The sequence below is a fragment of the Triticum aestivum genome, chromosome 1A, assembly GCF_018294505.1.
Source record: "Triticum aestivum cultivar Chinese Spring chromosome 1A, IWGSC CS RefSeq v2.1, whole genome shotgun sequence".
NCBI lineage: Eukaryota > Viridiplantae > Streptophyta > Magnoliopsida > Poales > Poaceae > Triticum > Triticum aestivum.
This window is the reverse complement of record NC_057794.1, coordinates 89,476,892-89,493,198: the sequence shown is the minus strand read 5'-3', so window position 1 is coordinate 89,493,198 and position 16,307 is coordinate 89,476,892. Positions and strand designations below refer to the sequence as shown.

The 16,307-nt window shown below is 44.6% G+C and overlaps 2 protein-coding genes across 2 annotated transcripts; one reads left to right on the top strand and one right to left on the bottom strand.

Annotated features, from left to right (window-relative positions):
• Positions 1–2,741: 2,741 nt before the first annotated feature.
• On the top strand, positions 2,742–3,919 carry LOC123100867 (uncharacterized). Its single transcript, XM_044522708.1, has 2 exons — positions 2,742–2,972; positions 3,063–3,919. The coding sequence occupies exons 1-2, from the start codon at positions 2,763–2,765 to the stop codon at positions 3,768–3,770; spliced, it is 918 nt and encodes a 305-aa protein (XP_044378643.1). The 5' UTR covers positions 2,742–2,762; the 3' UTR covers positions 3,771–3,919.
• Positions 3,920–13,073: 9,154 nt separating this feature from the next.
• LOC123191474 (beta-glucuronosyltransferase GlcAT14B) lies at positions 13,074–15,725 on the bottom strand. The gene is made up of 4 exons (XM_044604196.1): positions 14,984–15,725; positions 14,239–14,314; positions 14,049–14,164; positions 13,074–13,970 (listed from the first exon to the last, which is right to left on the bottom strand). The coding sequence occupies exons 1-4, from the start codon at positions 15,546–15,548 to the stop codon at positions 13,453–13,455; spliced, it is 1,275 nt and encodes a 424-aa protein (XP_044460131.1). The 5' UTR covers positions 15,549–15,725; the 3' UTR covers positions 13,074–13,452.
• Positions 15,726–16,307: the final 582 nt, after the last annotated feature.

The following is a 16,307-nucleotide window of genomic DNA, read 5'->3' as shown; positions in this document are numbered from 1 at the left end:
CTAGTCAACTAGAGGCTCACTAGGGACATGTTGTGGTCTATGTATTCACACATGTATTATGATTTCCTGATAACACAATTATAGCATGAACAATAGACAATTATCATGAACAAGGAAATATAATAATAACCATTTTATTATTTCCTCTAGGGCATATTTCCAACATTTCTATCTTGAGAGAAGCCTCTAGTGAAACCTATGGCCCCGGGTCTACTTTCCATCATATAAGTTTCTGATCTACAATTTTAGTTTCCTATTTACTTTCCTTGCAATCTTTTACTTTTCGTTCCATAAACCAAAAATACCAAAAATATTGCTTTACCGTTTAACCATCTATATCAGATCTCACTTTGCAATAACTGTGAAGGGATTGACAACCCCTTTATCGCGTTGGGTGCAAGTTGGTGTTTGTTTGTGTAGGTATTCGGTGGCTTGTGCGTTGTCTCCTACTACATTGATACCTTGGTTCTCAAAACTGAGGGAAATACTCACTCTACTTTGTTGCATCACTCTTTCCTCTTCAAGGGAAAAAACAACGCAAGCTCAAGAGGTAGTAGCTTCCTCTCTAGAAAAGGCCCTTTTACCCCTTTTCCTATTTCCAGAAAAGAAGAGAGAAAGAGAAATGTAGGGTAGTTTTGGAAGGGATAAAAATGAGATGAAGTTATTTCTATGGAAGCTTAATGATGTTGTTAATTTTAAAAGTAGTTTGAGGATTTTTAGGAAATTTTAAATTCAAACAAGTTTGACTAATTTCAAAAAATTTGAATTTGAAACCCAATTCAACTGAACTCCAAATTGGCTCAAATTTTAGGAGGTGCCCCTACACACTAAATGTAATTTAAGAGGGAAAATGGAACATTTAACTTGCAGCTCAAATTTCCAAAAGGTCTTTAAGATAGAAGTTGAAAGTGTGTTGGAGATTTTGGAAAGTTGTCAAGTGACTTACCAAAAGTGAACAAAAATTCAAGTTGATGTGAAAATAATTCAAAACCAACTCACACAAACATCAAATAAATATTTAAAATAGGTCCTTAGGCTGGGTTTTTTGGTTTGGGCTGTTACAATCCACCATGGAGGTGATGAGATTCTTCTGTTTATCACACCCATGCCTTCTCAATCTGTTTAATTTGAAATATCGGATGAAGAGTAGTTTTGTCCTACTGCAATACTTCCTGTTCATGCTCTGCCATTCCTTCTCGTGATGTGAGATACTTTTTGTAATGACGTGTTGATGTACCAAATATTTGTTGTATGTCAAAACTAATTATGCACTGTAAAGACAAAATGCCTGTTTAAAGATGTGTCATCGAACATCATGTTGTTATGTTGTATGCCTATACTAATTAAGTATTGTGAAGTAGTTTTTAATGTTATATGCTTCTGTCATGAGATTTTGGTATAGAGTGGCAAGCACCATTTTATGGTGTGTTAAGGAAGTTAGATGTTTCTTAGAGAAATGACAGTGATACACAAAAGTTAAATACTGAAGCGGTATAGAAATGTTAGACCACATAATTGACATTATCAACGTGAGCATATACGAAAAGGAATAACTGGATTTCAATTTGAGAAACTCAAGTCATAAGGAAAATAAATGTGACTTGAATATGTCTAAAACTCTGACATGGCAAGCAAAATCCAAGAACACACATTTAAACCCATGAGCCTATTTTTTTAAAAAAAAATCCCTTAAGCTAACCCCTCTATCATTTCACGCTTACAATTAACCATCACACAAAAATGGAAATGAAATGTGACGGCCGAAAACATCGCCTAAAATCTGTCCAGAATGTCCCCAAATTTGGCTAGGGGGCTGCCCGGGGAGGAAATCAACAAGTGACAATTCCCGTCATGATAATTAATCTTTTCCGACACTTTTTTCTCGTCACTAAGATTTTTGTCACTGATAATCGCACATTTTTGTAGTGAATAGATAAGGAAGAGCCATATGATAAGGGAAAGAAGAGTTAATGTTTATCAAGGCAGAGGTCTATCATATAGCAAAGTGGAGGGGAGGACACTAGATGCACGAAGCGTGCCCGAGGATACTAGGCGGGGATGGTGAGGAGAAAGTTAACGAGTTCACCTTCTCGAGGATAATTAAGAGCACCTAAAGTTGGAAACAAACATGAATAATGTGTTGAAGGGTGAGACAAACTAGAAGCCTCGGATATCGACCTCCAAGTAACGTGACATATGTTCTTTTAGTGGCGTGAACGATAGCCTTGAAAATGAGTCGGTGCTCAATCCTTAATTTGGCATGCCATTAACAACACGATATTACTCGCTCTCTTTCGGTTGATAAAACCCATGAGTATCCTAAGATCGTCAATTTGGCCAGTGCAACAAGAGTTATATGCCACAAAAAGTGTACCATTAAATTTGAACGCGAAATGAGCTTTCTGATGATATATCTTTTTTATTATATAACTCGTATTTCGTTTGTCAAATTAACGATCTAGGAATGTGAGCATGCCTTATGAGTGAAAAAGAACAAGGAAAATAATCATTTGGCATGAATGGTGAGTTATCTCAAAAACAATAATATGGAAAATAAAGGAGAAACATGGCAACTCTCCAAATTCACCATGGAAAAGCTGTAATTGTCAAAAAAAAAAACATGTAAAAACTGTAGGCCGGAAATAGAGGAGGTCGCAAGACAACACCCCCGGTAAACGCCCGGCCAAAGGCAAACCGGTGAAGCCCACCAGCACTCCCCCCATAAAGACCGCAAGGAAATCGAGAGGGGGGAGCGTGACAGGATGAATGGTATAAGTATATATACCAGGATACTATCGGAGACCCTTCTTCGACTTTATACCCTAGCAGGCCAAGTAAAAAAGGGAATGGTGCCGCCGTGGACCCGCGATGTCGAGGAGGCGATGGCGAACGCGGAGGAGGAGGAGGACGTCGAGGAGCCCCTCGACTGCGGCATCTGCTTCCTTCTACTCGATGCGCCGCCGACCTTCATGGTACGTACACGCATGCAATATTTACCCAATCCAATCTAATCAACCGGCCGGAAGCAATCTACGCCGTGCTGATTTCGATTTGCTTTGCAGTGCGAAGCTGGGCACCTGATCTGCTCGCCCTGCCGCGACATGCTCGGGCTGGTGGCGGGGACGTGCCACGTCTGCAGCGCCAAGGCCGCCCGCCTCGGCTCTCGCCGGAGCCTCGGCCGCGACGTCTGGCCGGTCTACTATGAGCCCCGCGACCGCTGCGGCGCGCTCCGCGGGCCGTGCCGCTGCCCAGGCGACGCCTGCGGCTTCGTCGGCAGCACGGCGGCGCTCCTCTGTCACTTCGTCAGCGCTCATGACTGGCCGGTCCACGCCGGGGTGACCTCCGGGGACAGCATCGCCGTCCGCCTGCGGGACGGCTTCAACATCGTCGCCGTCGACTGCATCGGCGGCGCCTCCGGGCAAGACCGCCTAGAATTCCCCGGAAGGTATCTGCTCGTGCTGGAGATGATCCAGCAGACATTCGGCCGCACGGTCTTCGCCTTCTGCCTACGTCCCGACGCCGCCTTCTGGGAGAAGGAGGCGCAGTGCCGCGTCAGCCTCTACTACTCGCGCAACATCCTCGAAGGCGACGATGACAAGCCGCCGGTTCAGTGCTACTACCAGACAACCAAGGCCAGCGTGACGTGCACCGATCTCTCCAGCGGGCTGCCCGACCCCGAGGACTGCTTCCAGGCTCACGTGTACCGCTCCGTCGACCTGGAGGACAACGAGGACACCGTCGAGGTGACGCTCAGGATTCTCATCAACTGATCCCTGGAGGTTGCAGCAGGTGACATTGTTTGTGCTATATTTGATTGATCTGAAATATGTTGGGTGTTTGGTTTGTTATGTTACACATCTGCCGAAACTGTAGTATGATGCGGTTTGATGTTATATACTCTTTATACTTGAGCATGTTATATGTCACTATAGTTGGAATGTTTGTACTTGAGCATGTTATGTCACTATAGTTGGAATGTTTATTGTGTTCATAGAATCATATACTCATCTATTAAAAATGGTTTATATTGAAAACAATCGTCTATTTTGCTATATCTATGTTGCAATAGATGAATATGTTCTCTTAGGGCGAAAGTTGCGATCGAGTCTCCATATTTGGTACGCCCGCAAAATTTGGACATGATTTTATTGTCATTAATTTTTTAGAATTCTGAATTTGAAACGTACGCGTCTGTGCCTTCTGGCATGGCTGGCTCCACGCCGTATTATCCGTGAGGTCGGCCCCATGCGTGTTGCGACGGGCTTCACGCCGTTTGACGTGTGCACTTGTGCCTTTTGGCACGGCGGGCTCCACGCCGTATGATCTGTGAGGCCGGTCCCACGCGTGTTGCGACTGACTCGTTATCATTTGACGTGCGCGTCTGTCCCTTTTGGCATCGCGGGCTCTACACCGTATGATCTGCGGGCCTGGCCCCTTGCATGCTGTGACGGGCTCCATGCAATCTGACATGTGTGACCGTGCCTTCTGGCGCGATGGGTTCCTTGCCATTTGATCTGTGAGGCCGACCCAACTCATGTCATGCTTATCGTGTTTCATGCTGCGTGTGACTTGCACCATAGGTCTGCGTGTAGTGCATCCCATAATTTTAACAAAAAGTCTCAGAAAAATCAAGGATATAGTCCTCTCACTCTCTTTTGTGTGTCTCATTAAAGTATAGGGTCTATTTTGTTTATTAAGACAATCATTTTCTTTATGAATACAGGGTTTATGTGCCTTGAATTTATTTCATTAGGTATGTTTTTAGAAGTATTTTCTGATAATTATCTGTCACGTAGCCTGCAAAATAAAGGAGTACGTGTTGGTAGGATCTTTGTCTTAATGAAAGGTAACACATCTTATAATTTAAAAGAGAGGGAGTGCAACATTACACAGTCTCACGGGTGAAAAAGCCAAATAGTGTGTGGCACATACAAAAAGAACAATATCTGCTTGTTTCTCACAAATGGCAAAACATGTCAACGTGAAAGTTTCATAGGCCAACACAACTTTAGTACTACAATGTCATGTTTCTTTTCCTATAACTTTTGGTATGACATGAATATCTAAAAATGGATAGAGGTCACATACGTGAACTTAGAAAAACTCCTCCATATGATGTCGCGGTCTCACAACTGTTGGCGAAACCATTTGCGATATAGCCGTCTATTCAACTAGGATATGTGGTATTTCTTGGTATGTCACTATATTTGGAATGTTTGTGGTGTTCATACAATCATATACTCATCTATTACCAACGGTTTTCGTTGAAAACCAACGTCTGTTATGCTATATCTAAGTTGCAATAGATGAATATGTTCTCTTAGGGCGAGAGTTGCGATCTAGTCCCCATATTTGGTACACCCACAAAATTTGGACGTGATTTTATTGTCATTAATTTTTGAGAATTCTAAAGTTGAAACGTACACGTCAGTGCCTTCTGGCGTGGCGGACTCCACGCCGTATTGTCGGTGAGACCGGCCCCATGTGTACTGCGACGGGCTTCACGTTGTTTGACATGCGCGCCCGTGCGGGCTCCATGTCGTATGATCTCCGAGGCCGGCCCAGCTTGTTGCGACTGGCTCGTTGCCATTTGACGTGCGCGCCTGTCCCTTTTGGCGTGGCTGGCCCTAGCGTGTTGTGACAGGCTCCGTGCCATCTGACGTGTGTGCCCGTCCTTCTGGCGCGACGGGCTCCTAGCCGTCTGATCTGCAAGGCTGGCCCAACTCATCTTATGCTTATGGTGTTTCATGTTGTGTGAGTCGCACCGTAGCAAGGTCCGCGTGTAGTGTATCCCATAATTTTAAGAAAAAAGTCTCAGAAAAATCAAGGATAAGTATAGAGTCTATTTTGTTTATTAAGATGATCATTTTCTTTATAAATACGGGGTGTACGAGGTGCCTTGAATTTATTTCATTAGGTAAGTTTTTAGAAGTATTTTCTGATAATGATTCATGTAGCTCGCAAAATAAAGGAGTACGTGTTGGTAGGACCTTTGTCTTAATGAAAGGTAACACATCTTATAATTTAAAATAGAGGGAGTACAACATTACACAATCTCACGGCACGGGTGAAAAAGCAGATAGTTTGTGGCACATACAAAAAGAACAATATCCTCTCTTGTTTCTCACAAATGGCAAAACATATCAACCTGAAAGTTTCACAGGCCAACACAACTTTAGTACTACAATGAGTTGTTTCTTTACCTATAATTTTTGGTATGACATGAATATCTAAAAGTGGATAGGGGTCACATACGTGAACTTAGAAAACCTCCTCCATATGATGTCGAAGTCTCACAACTGCTGGCAGAACCATTTGCGATATAGTCGTCTATTCAACTAGGATATATGGTATTTCTTGGTATGTCACTATATTTGGAATGTTTGTGGTGTTCATACAATCATATACTCATCTGTTACAAATGGTTTTTGTTGAAAACCAGCATCTGTTATGCTATATCTATGTTGCAATAGATGAATATGTTCTCTTAGGGCGAAAGTTGCGATCAAGTCCCATATTTGGTACACCTGCAAAATTTGGACATGATTTTACTGTGATCAATTTTTGAGAATTCTGAAATTGAAACCTACGCGTCTGTGCCTTCTTGCGTGGCGGGCTCCACGACGTATTATCCGTGAGGCCGGCCCCAAGTGTACTGCTATGGGATTCACATTGTTTGGTGTGCACGCCCGTGTCTTTTGGCGTGGCCGGCTCCACGTCGTATGATATGTGAGGCCGGCCCCATGTGTGTGGCAGCAGGCTCCACGCTGTCTGATGTGCGTGCTTGTGTGTAACACCCACGATGCGGCTATATCTCCCACGTGTCGGGGCATGACTTAGAGGCATAACCGCATTGTAGGCAATGTCGCAAGAGGGGTAATCTTTACACATCTCATGTACTGAATAAGAAAAGAGGTACATAGTTGGCTTACAATCGCCACATCACACAATAGCATAAATATATCATTACAATCATCCAGATACAATTAAGGTCCGACTACGGAACCAAAATAAAGACAACCCCAAATGCATAATGTCCCCGATCGCCCCAACTGGGCTCCACTACTGATCGTCTGGAAAGGAAACGTAGTATCGTCCTGAGTCCTCATCGAACTCCCACTTGAGCTCAGTCGCATCTCCTAGAACGGTATCATAGGTCCCTGCATCTGGTTTTGAAGTAATCTGTGAGTCACGGGGACTCAGCAATCTCACACCCTCGCGATCAAGACTGTTTAAGCTTATAGGTAGGGAAAAGGTATGAGGTGGAGCTGCAGCAAGCACTACCATATATGGTGGCTAACATACGCAAATGAGAGCGAGAAGAGAAGGCAAGGCACGGTCGAGAAACTATAATCAAGAAGTGATCCTAGAACAACCTACGTTCAAGCACAACACGAGACCATGTTCTCTTCCCGGAATTCGCCGAAAAGAGACCATCACGGCTACACACGTTGTTTATTCATTTTAATTAAGTTTAAGCTTCAGGTTTTCTACAACCGGACATTAACAAATACCCATCTGCCCATAACCGCGGGCACGGCTTTCGAAAGTTCAAATCCCTGCAGGGGTGTCCCAACTTAGCCCATCACAAGCTCTCACGGTCAACGAAGGATATTCCTTCTCCCAGGACGGCCCGATCAGACTCGGAATCCCGGTTACAAGACATCTCGACAATGGTAAAACTAAACCAGCAAAGCCACCCGGATGTGCCGACAAATCCCGATAGGAGCTGCACATATCTCATTCTTAGGGCACACCGGATTGTCCAAACTTTCGGTAGGCCAGCCCAGAGTTTCCCCTGGTGGCCACCGGCGGCTGACAAGTTGGACCAACACTCAGAGGAGCACTGGCCCGGGGGTTTAAAATAAAGATGACCCTTGAGTCCGCGGAACCCAAGGGAAAAAGAGGCTAGGTGGCGAATGGTAAAACCAAGGTTGGACCTTGCTGGAGGAGTTTTATTCAAGGCGAACTGTCAAGGGGTTCCTATTATAACCCAACCGTGTAAGGAACGCAAAATCAAGGAACATAACACCGGTATGACGGAAACTAGGGGGCAAGAGTGGAACAAAACACCAGGCATAAGGCCGAGCCTTCCACCCTTTACCAAGTGTATAGATGCATTAAAGTAGACAAGATATAATAGTGATATCCCAACAATAAACATGTTCCAACAAGGAACAAACTCCAATCTTCACTTGCAACTAGCAACGCTATAAGAGGGGCTGAGCAAAGTGGTAACATAGCCAAACAACGGTTTGCTAGGACAAGGTGGGTTAGAGGCTTGACATGTCAATATGGGAGGCATGATAAAGCATGTGGTAGGTATCGTAGCATAGGTATAGCAATAGAGCAAGCATCTAGCAAGCAAAGATAGAAGTGATTTTGAGGGTATGGTCATCTTGCCTGCAAAGTTCTCTAAGTTGATGTAAGCTTGATCCTCGTAAACGTTCTCAACGGGTTCCTCGATCACGTACTCGTCTCCCGGCTCTACCCAAAGCAAGAACACAAGCAAAGGGAGACACAATCAACCACGGTGCAATGCGCAAGAAACATGATGCAAAACATGGCATGATATGCGGGATGTGATATGTAATGTGTATGCATGCTTCGGAAAGGAAAGATTGAACCTGGCCTCAACTTGGAAAACCAAGAGTGCCACTGGAAAGGGGAGTTGATTTTGGTCGAAATCGATATAAAGATCACCGAAATTGGATGCACGGTTTGCAACTGGCAAGCAAAACAATAATGGCACAAAGCTGCGATTAACAGCACGAGGCCATCTAACTGCATCAATAACAATAAGCTACGACACTCTAACATAACATCAAAGCACATGGCAGTGATCCACTCAAGATGCTTGACAAAAGATGAACACTGAGCTACGGCTAATTCACTCAATAGCAGGTTCAAACAAGCATGGCAAAAGTGCAAAAGATATCAGGTTCACAGACTTGGTGAAATAACCAACATGTCAGGATTTAACATCAGGAAGCAATGTTTAGAGAAAGATAACAACATGCTACAGGAACATATCATGGCAAAGCAAGGCATGGCATGAAGCTACTCAAAGCATGTAACAAAAGTCCCTTACTGACCATAATCCAAAAGGGATCAGAAAATACAATGGCACCCATGTGAACATAGCAAGTTTCGTTAACAGATTCAGACTTAGCAGAAAAACTGAAACATGGCAAAACAGATTTATATAGGCATGTTTGCGAGCTCGATGCACTCACCACAAGCCATTGCATGACAAACTAAGCATACACCCAGCAAGTAGACATGATAAATAAGCTAACCATGGCAAGAACACTCTCATAGCATGCATGGATAAACTATAACAACCTCGGCAAAATTGCTTAACATATAAACAATCTGTCAGGAACATTTTATAGCAAAAGTAGAGCAAGATTGAGTCATGTTAGGGCACTCCATAATTGCAAACAAAGATATGGATGGATAGAGCATAACAATATCTCAAAATCATCCTTACTGAACATGCTCAAAAGAGGCATGGATCACTCTGTAGCAACAAGAATACATGGCATAAAAATATCACCAGGGAAAAGACTTAGAAGAACTCTAAGTCCCTGAAATCAGCAACATCACAAGAGCTACTTTGCATGCTTGTGCTAGTCACCACAAAGATCACAAAAATACATGGCATACACCCCTGTAAAGATAGCATGGCATACTACAAAACACGTGTAGGGCTCAAGTTCATAGGAGGCACACATTAAACATGGCAAAAATGACAAATGACCAAAATCTGTTAAGAATCTGAAACTAACATTACATAACACTCTTGCAACAGCATTTAGGGCATCAAGATGAACTCAAATGAACATGGTGCAATGAAATGAAATGAAGTACACATCGAGACAAACAATTTGATATGCTACACGCCCAAAACGGAGCCACACACGCAAAGTTATGATGCGATGAAGTATGCTAAAAATCACCGGGACTTAGAGGAGAAACGAGGTCAACCTCCCAGATCTAGGGTTTCACTGTAGCACGCGGATCGAGGGTCGCCGGAGGTAGAGGTCGCCGGAGTTGGCTGGTACGGCGGAGGAAGGCCGGATCTGGCCGGATCCGGTCGACCCGAGGTGCGCCGGCGACGAGGGGGCGCCGGACGGCGGGGGCGCGGCTCCCGCGACGGATCTGGGCACGCGGAGGCGGCGGGCCAACGCACGGGGCGGCGGGCGGCGATGGTGGCCGCGGTGGCCGGACTTAACGGCGCTCGGGCGGCGCGGCGAGCCGGGTGCGGGGAGGCGGCATCTGGGCCCGTGGGGCCCGCTACGGGCCTCGGCGGGCCGGCGGCGGAGAGGACGGCGACGGGACACGTGGCGGCAGCAATTTGTCCGGTGCGGACCGGATGTGTCCGGCGCGCGGAGGTAGCGGGGCTAGGGTTTAGGGTGGTGTTTGATCCAAGATTTTCGGGGGAGATGCCTATTTATACATAGAAGGAGCTAGGAGGCTCCAAATTGAGCACGGTTTTCGGTCACGCGATCGTGATCGAACGACCGAGATGATGGAGGGGGTTTAGCTGTACTTTGGGCCACTTTGGAGAGGTGTTGGGCCGCAACACACATGAGGCCTTCATGATTCCTCGGTTAACCGTTGGAGTATCAAACGATGTCCAAATGGCACGAAACTTGACATACGGTCTACCGGTAGTAAACCAAGGCTGCTTGGCAAGTCTCGGTCCAATTCAAGAACGTTTAACACCCGCACACGAAAAGAAGCAAAAAGAGACACCGGAGGGCATATGGGCGTCGGAATGCAAAACGGACAATGGGGAAAATGCTCGGATGCATGAGACGAACACGTATGCAAATGCGATGCACATGATGACATGATATGAGATGCATGACAAAGACAAATGCAACACGGAGACAAAACCCAACAACGAGGAAATATCATAACTTAGTGCCGAAAATGGCAAGAGTTGGAATACAAATATGGCAGGTTACATATGGGGCGTTACATTGTGCCTTCTGGCGCGACGGACTCCTTGCCGTCTGCGAGGCCGGGTCAATAACGTGTGAGTCGTGCCGTATGAGGGTCCGCGCGTAGTGCATTCCATAATTTTAACCAGAAGTCTCAGAAAAATCAATGAATAGTCCTGTGTGTGTGTGTTCAAGTACAGGACAACCGTTTTATTTATGAATGCGGGGTTTATGTCTCTTGAAGTATTTTCTAATAATTATCTGCCACGTAGCCCACACAATAAAGCAGTACGTGTTGGTAAGATATTTTGTCTTAATGAAAGGTAACACATCTTATAAATTGAAACAGCGGGAGTACGACATTATGCAATCTCACAGGGAAAAAACCAAATAGTGTGTGGCACATACAAAATGAACATTATCCTCGCTTGTTCCTCACAAATGGCAAAACTTATCAACCTAAAAGTTTCACATGCCAATACAACTTTAGTGCTACAATGTCCTGTTTTTTTCCTAGAATTTTTGGTAATGACATGAATATCTAAAATGGATAGGGGATCACATACGTGAGCTTAGAAAAACTCCTCCATATGATGTCGCAATCTCACAACCGTTGGTGGAATCATTTGCGATATAGTCGTCTATTCACAACAACTCCCCCTATCCTTCTCACATATTGGATGTAACAAAGTCTTATATTATGAGACGGAGAAGTAGGATTTATGGTATTTCTCGGTATGATAATAACTAGTAAACCATTGGCGGACAAATTGACTGTAATTCCAATACATGAATCTGTTGTTAATTAGTATGTTGGTTGAACTAAGATATGTTAGGAATTGTGTTTGGAATGCACTCATGACAAGGTCCCAAAGCTTGTTATTTGACTAGTGTGAGGTGATGTTCTAGTCTCGAGCATGTCTGATCATTATTGTTAGTGATGCCATAGTCTCGACACGTCATGCCAACATTTGTGATAGTCATAGTTAACTACTATAATTGCCATTTCTAGAACCTCATGGGGTATTATTATGTCGCAAAATTAATCCGTCAAGTACTTGATGGGTGTTGATCGCATTAATAGCTGGGATTTCCCTTTTTTGGTATAATGACAAGAAATTTGGTGTAGTACTGCATGAATGATTTGTGATAGTTATATATGGTCAACCATGATGTAATAAGTCATTAGAAATTTGTGATAGTCAGATATAGTAGTCAACCATGATTATAGTAAGTCATTAACAAAGTCGATGATGGTTGCAAAACATATCTATATTGGGAGCAGTGTATTGTAGTCTCACAAATTTCATATCATTAATATCATATATTTTTATGATAGGTCAACTACAAAAATCTCAATACCAATATCACTCGATCTTACGCCGATTCCAAATGTCACGTTACCGCTTGTTGATTTAGTGTGTATAGATATACACAAGCATTTAACCTTTTTTATTGCCTTAAACCAGAGGTTAAAAATAATTTTGATATTACATAATTATGCTGTAAATTAAACCATCAAGTAGATCAATGATGGTCACACTAACTAGATGAATCTGTTAGGATGTTGATTGACCTAAGTGATTTGCTTTTTTGGTATGCGACGATGTCGTGGCCTCAGTACTGTCCCAACCTTTTGTGATAATCATGTAGTCAACCATGATACATGGTAACATTATATTGTTAAAATAAACCGTTGGGTAATGTTGGTTGCCTTAACATGAATCTATTAGGAGCATTAATGTTTTAGTCTACGAGTTTTATATCATTACTACTATTGGAATTGTTTGTGATTGTCATAGCGAACTGGATAGAACTCGTATGTCCCAGAAGCACATTTGATAGATATGCCACAACAAGAATCTCACAGAAATTACATCACCGTTAAATTGCATAGCTTTTAACCTCCTTTAGTGCACTCAACTAGTGGCATAAAGTACAAATTTGAAGACACGGTGCTGTTGATATTTTAGTGAACTTCCAATATGAACTAGTATGATTCACAGAGATGACAATTTCCATTAAAATGGACCGATGTTCTGAAACAGAGGGAGTAGGTAAATGCAAGTCCTGAAGGGAATGGACAGATAGAAGCTCATTCCAGTGATGAGAACACGGTGCTAGTAACAGACCACATGTTCTGCTTTTTCCTCTCCAGTTCTGTCAAATATGAACTCAGCGCCAGCATAGGTCATTCAATAAGTGACCAGCTCATACAATACAACCAATATGGTTCAATTAGCATGCTCTCATCTCTATGCCTTCAATGTCATGATGGAGCCACAAATATAGATTCCTAGACCTAACTGAAACTTAGGAGCCAATATTAAGGGTGGGAGGGGTCTAGAAAGAGCACTCGATATGCAAGAAGTCCTAATTTCAGTTAAGGGAGGAAATAGCTGCTTATTCTGCAAAGCACTAGAGCAGAGAACCTTGATGCTGGAATGGAAACCTCGAAGCTTTCAGCCATAGGATGTGAGGCTATTGGAATCAAATGCAGCTATGGCCTGCATGATTTTGCGCCAGAATCTGCTTCTTCCAAGGTCCGATTGATATATTGCTGCAACTTCAAGGCTTGAGGACCAGGTTTCACAACATTCACATCGCTCCACTGGGAACATGGGTCAATGAACCAGCTCTTCCTTCCTGCGCACCAGGCACCAGGAACAGGCCCATGGCCCGGACGCTTAAGTAGTTTCTCATCGATCTTGTCCAGCAACGGTCCATTCGCTTGAAACCGCCTTGCAAAAGGCTGTCCACTGTCCACCATCTTATCATAATGTGCCATGCTGAGAAAAAGGGGCTCTGTCTGAGGTGGATCATCCCACACCTTGTACCTCAAGTCATTGTTAACAGTGGAATTACGGAAGTCAAGCGAGTTGCATATGACTGAGTGGAAATATCCTTCCTGAGGTAGCATTACATTGTTGAAGTACATGAGAAGAAGCCGAGGAAGATTCTCCCAACCAAGAACACAGTACTCTATAAACCGTCGGTTCAGAATAACCCATGGAGAACCTAGTAAGAAGGAACGAAGATGGATAAGGAAATGATCTAAACCAATGAAATTAAATCAGAGCAGAGAACAATAAATGCCTGTGAAGAACTTGAAAGCATCAGGACTTGGTCGTTTCTGTGTGGCTCGGAAGAAGTTGGTCCTCCCTGACAAGTATATTCCAGCATCCACTATCATCGATTGCACTTTTTCAGATCTGCAAGTGAGTAGTTTTATTAAAACTGATACCGTTGGCTGCTAAAATTCTCTCCAAGTTCAAACGATCCATACTCTTTCTGTCCAATGTCACTAGTGTGATCAATGAAGTTAAATTCCCTTGGAACATACGACAAGGCATGAATCAAATCTGCAACAGGACAAAATGTACGGTAGTATCACAATCAGCATAAACTTCTAGCACAATGATGCCAATCTAGCAAAATTAACAAGAAAATATGATCATGTTTGGGACAGAAACTGGAAATGTCATCTGGAAAACCGAAAAACTCCAAAGGCCAGCACGACACAATAGACACAAGCTAGTATTTACAAATGAATATCATGAGAATCATCACAACTACTTGAGGTTAGTTTTATAATTGACCTATAGGAGGAGTGCATGTTCTGAAATGTGCACTATCTATTCCACTTCAGATATATCAAAACCAAGAGATAACGGGAGCCTGGATTTAACTCCTTGATTTTTAAACAGACAATAATGGAGCTCTATTCTGTGGACAATTGCAATAACACTACATCTGTGTAGATTTTAAAAAAAAAATCAATACATCCGTGATAACAGGCAGGTGGTTCCTAACAAATTCCCAGGGTGGGTAAGCTGTAAACCATTGTTACTATGCTCGTGACACAATTCAACATGAAAAGTCGGCAATTTGATGTTAATTAGAAGATGTATGTTGCCGAAATTAATTTCGGTTCTAGTACTGCTGAGAAACGAAAGACCGAAATGTATTTCGGGTCAATGGGATACCATCATGCAAACCCATGAGTACGAAGACAGATCGGGATGCCGTACCGTCCTGGGTGACGAGGGGATAATCGGCGGCGTTGAGGGTGATGAACCAGTCCCAGTCGGGGTGGAGGCGGAGCAGGACAGCAGCGGCGCGTAACGTGCCGGCGAGGCCCGACGACCCGACGGGTGTCCCCGCGGTAGGCGTGCCCACAAGAGCGACGTTGTCGAAAGAGACAGCGGCGGGCGCCGCGGCGGCGACCCCAGCAGCAAGGTCCCGGCGCTCTTCGTGGGAGGCGTCGGCGGAGAGGTGGAGGATGTAGCGGTTGCGTGGGTGGTAGACTGCGAGGAGGAGTCGTAGGAGGCGGTGCCCGTCGCCCCGGCCGCCGATGAGGAGGTAGGCGAGGCAGGGGAGCGCGTCGGGGCCGCGGCGGACTCCGGCGGCGGCGCGGGCGGTGGTGAGCCCAGGGAGGCGGAGGCGCGTCGGGGAGGAGTAGGCGGAGAGGAAGAGGAAGAGGAACGAGAGGAGGAAGGAGACGGAGACCAGCGAGAGGAAGAGGATCCACCTCCACCTCTCGCCCGAGCCGGCGCCCCCTCCCCCGATGCCGCCTCTCATGCCCCCCAATCCCATGGAAGAAGAGGATCCGGAGAGGGCGCCAGATCACATGCACGACACAGGCGGGAAATGGGGCGGCGGCGTGGATCGGCTCGCCGGCGGTGAGTCGCCGACGTCGTCGGGGGTGCTTAGACTAGAGGCCGCGAGAGCATCGCGTCGCATCGCACACCAGTGATTTTCTTTGTCGCGTGTCGGTGGAAGTTGTCGGAGAAGTGACTGGGTACCAGACCTGGCCATCTGGGGTGGGCCGGGCTACGCGAGCCGGGCCGAAAGCACGAGTGCCCGTCCCGGTACCCGTTTATTATTTTTATTTTTAAACGGCCAAAAATGTCAGAACTAGGCCGAATAGCACGCGTGCCGGGTTAGTCCGGCCCGTTTAGCAGTTATTGGTGGAAGTGTGGCACGCATGCTACCACAGCACAACCCGTTTATAAACATGTCATTGCGGGTCGTGCCATGCCAGGCATGTTTAAGGGTGGGTTGGGTCGTGCCGACCCAGATGGCTAGGTCAGCTCGGGATTTTGGGCTACCACACGGGCCATTGTATTGTGGTAGCAAAGTATGCATACACAAGCCATCGATTTTTTTTTAGTGAGTTGATATTTTGTCAATCAATTTTTTTCAAGGATCGTCCTTCTTTCTTTTCAGTTCTTTCTCCTCTAACAATTTCTCCTTTCAAGAATTTGAGTTACTCAAATTACACAGTCAACTTATATATGTATTCCCATATATATATATATATATATATATATATATATATATATATATATATAT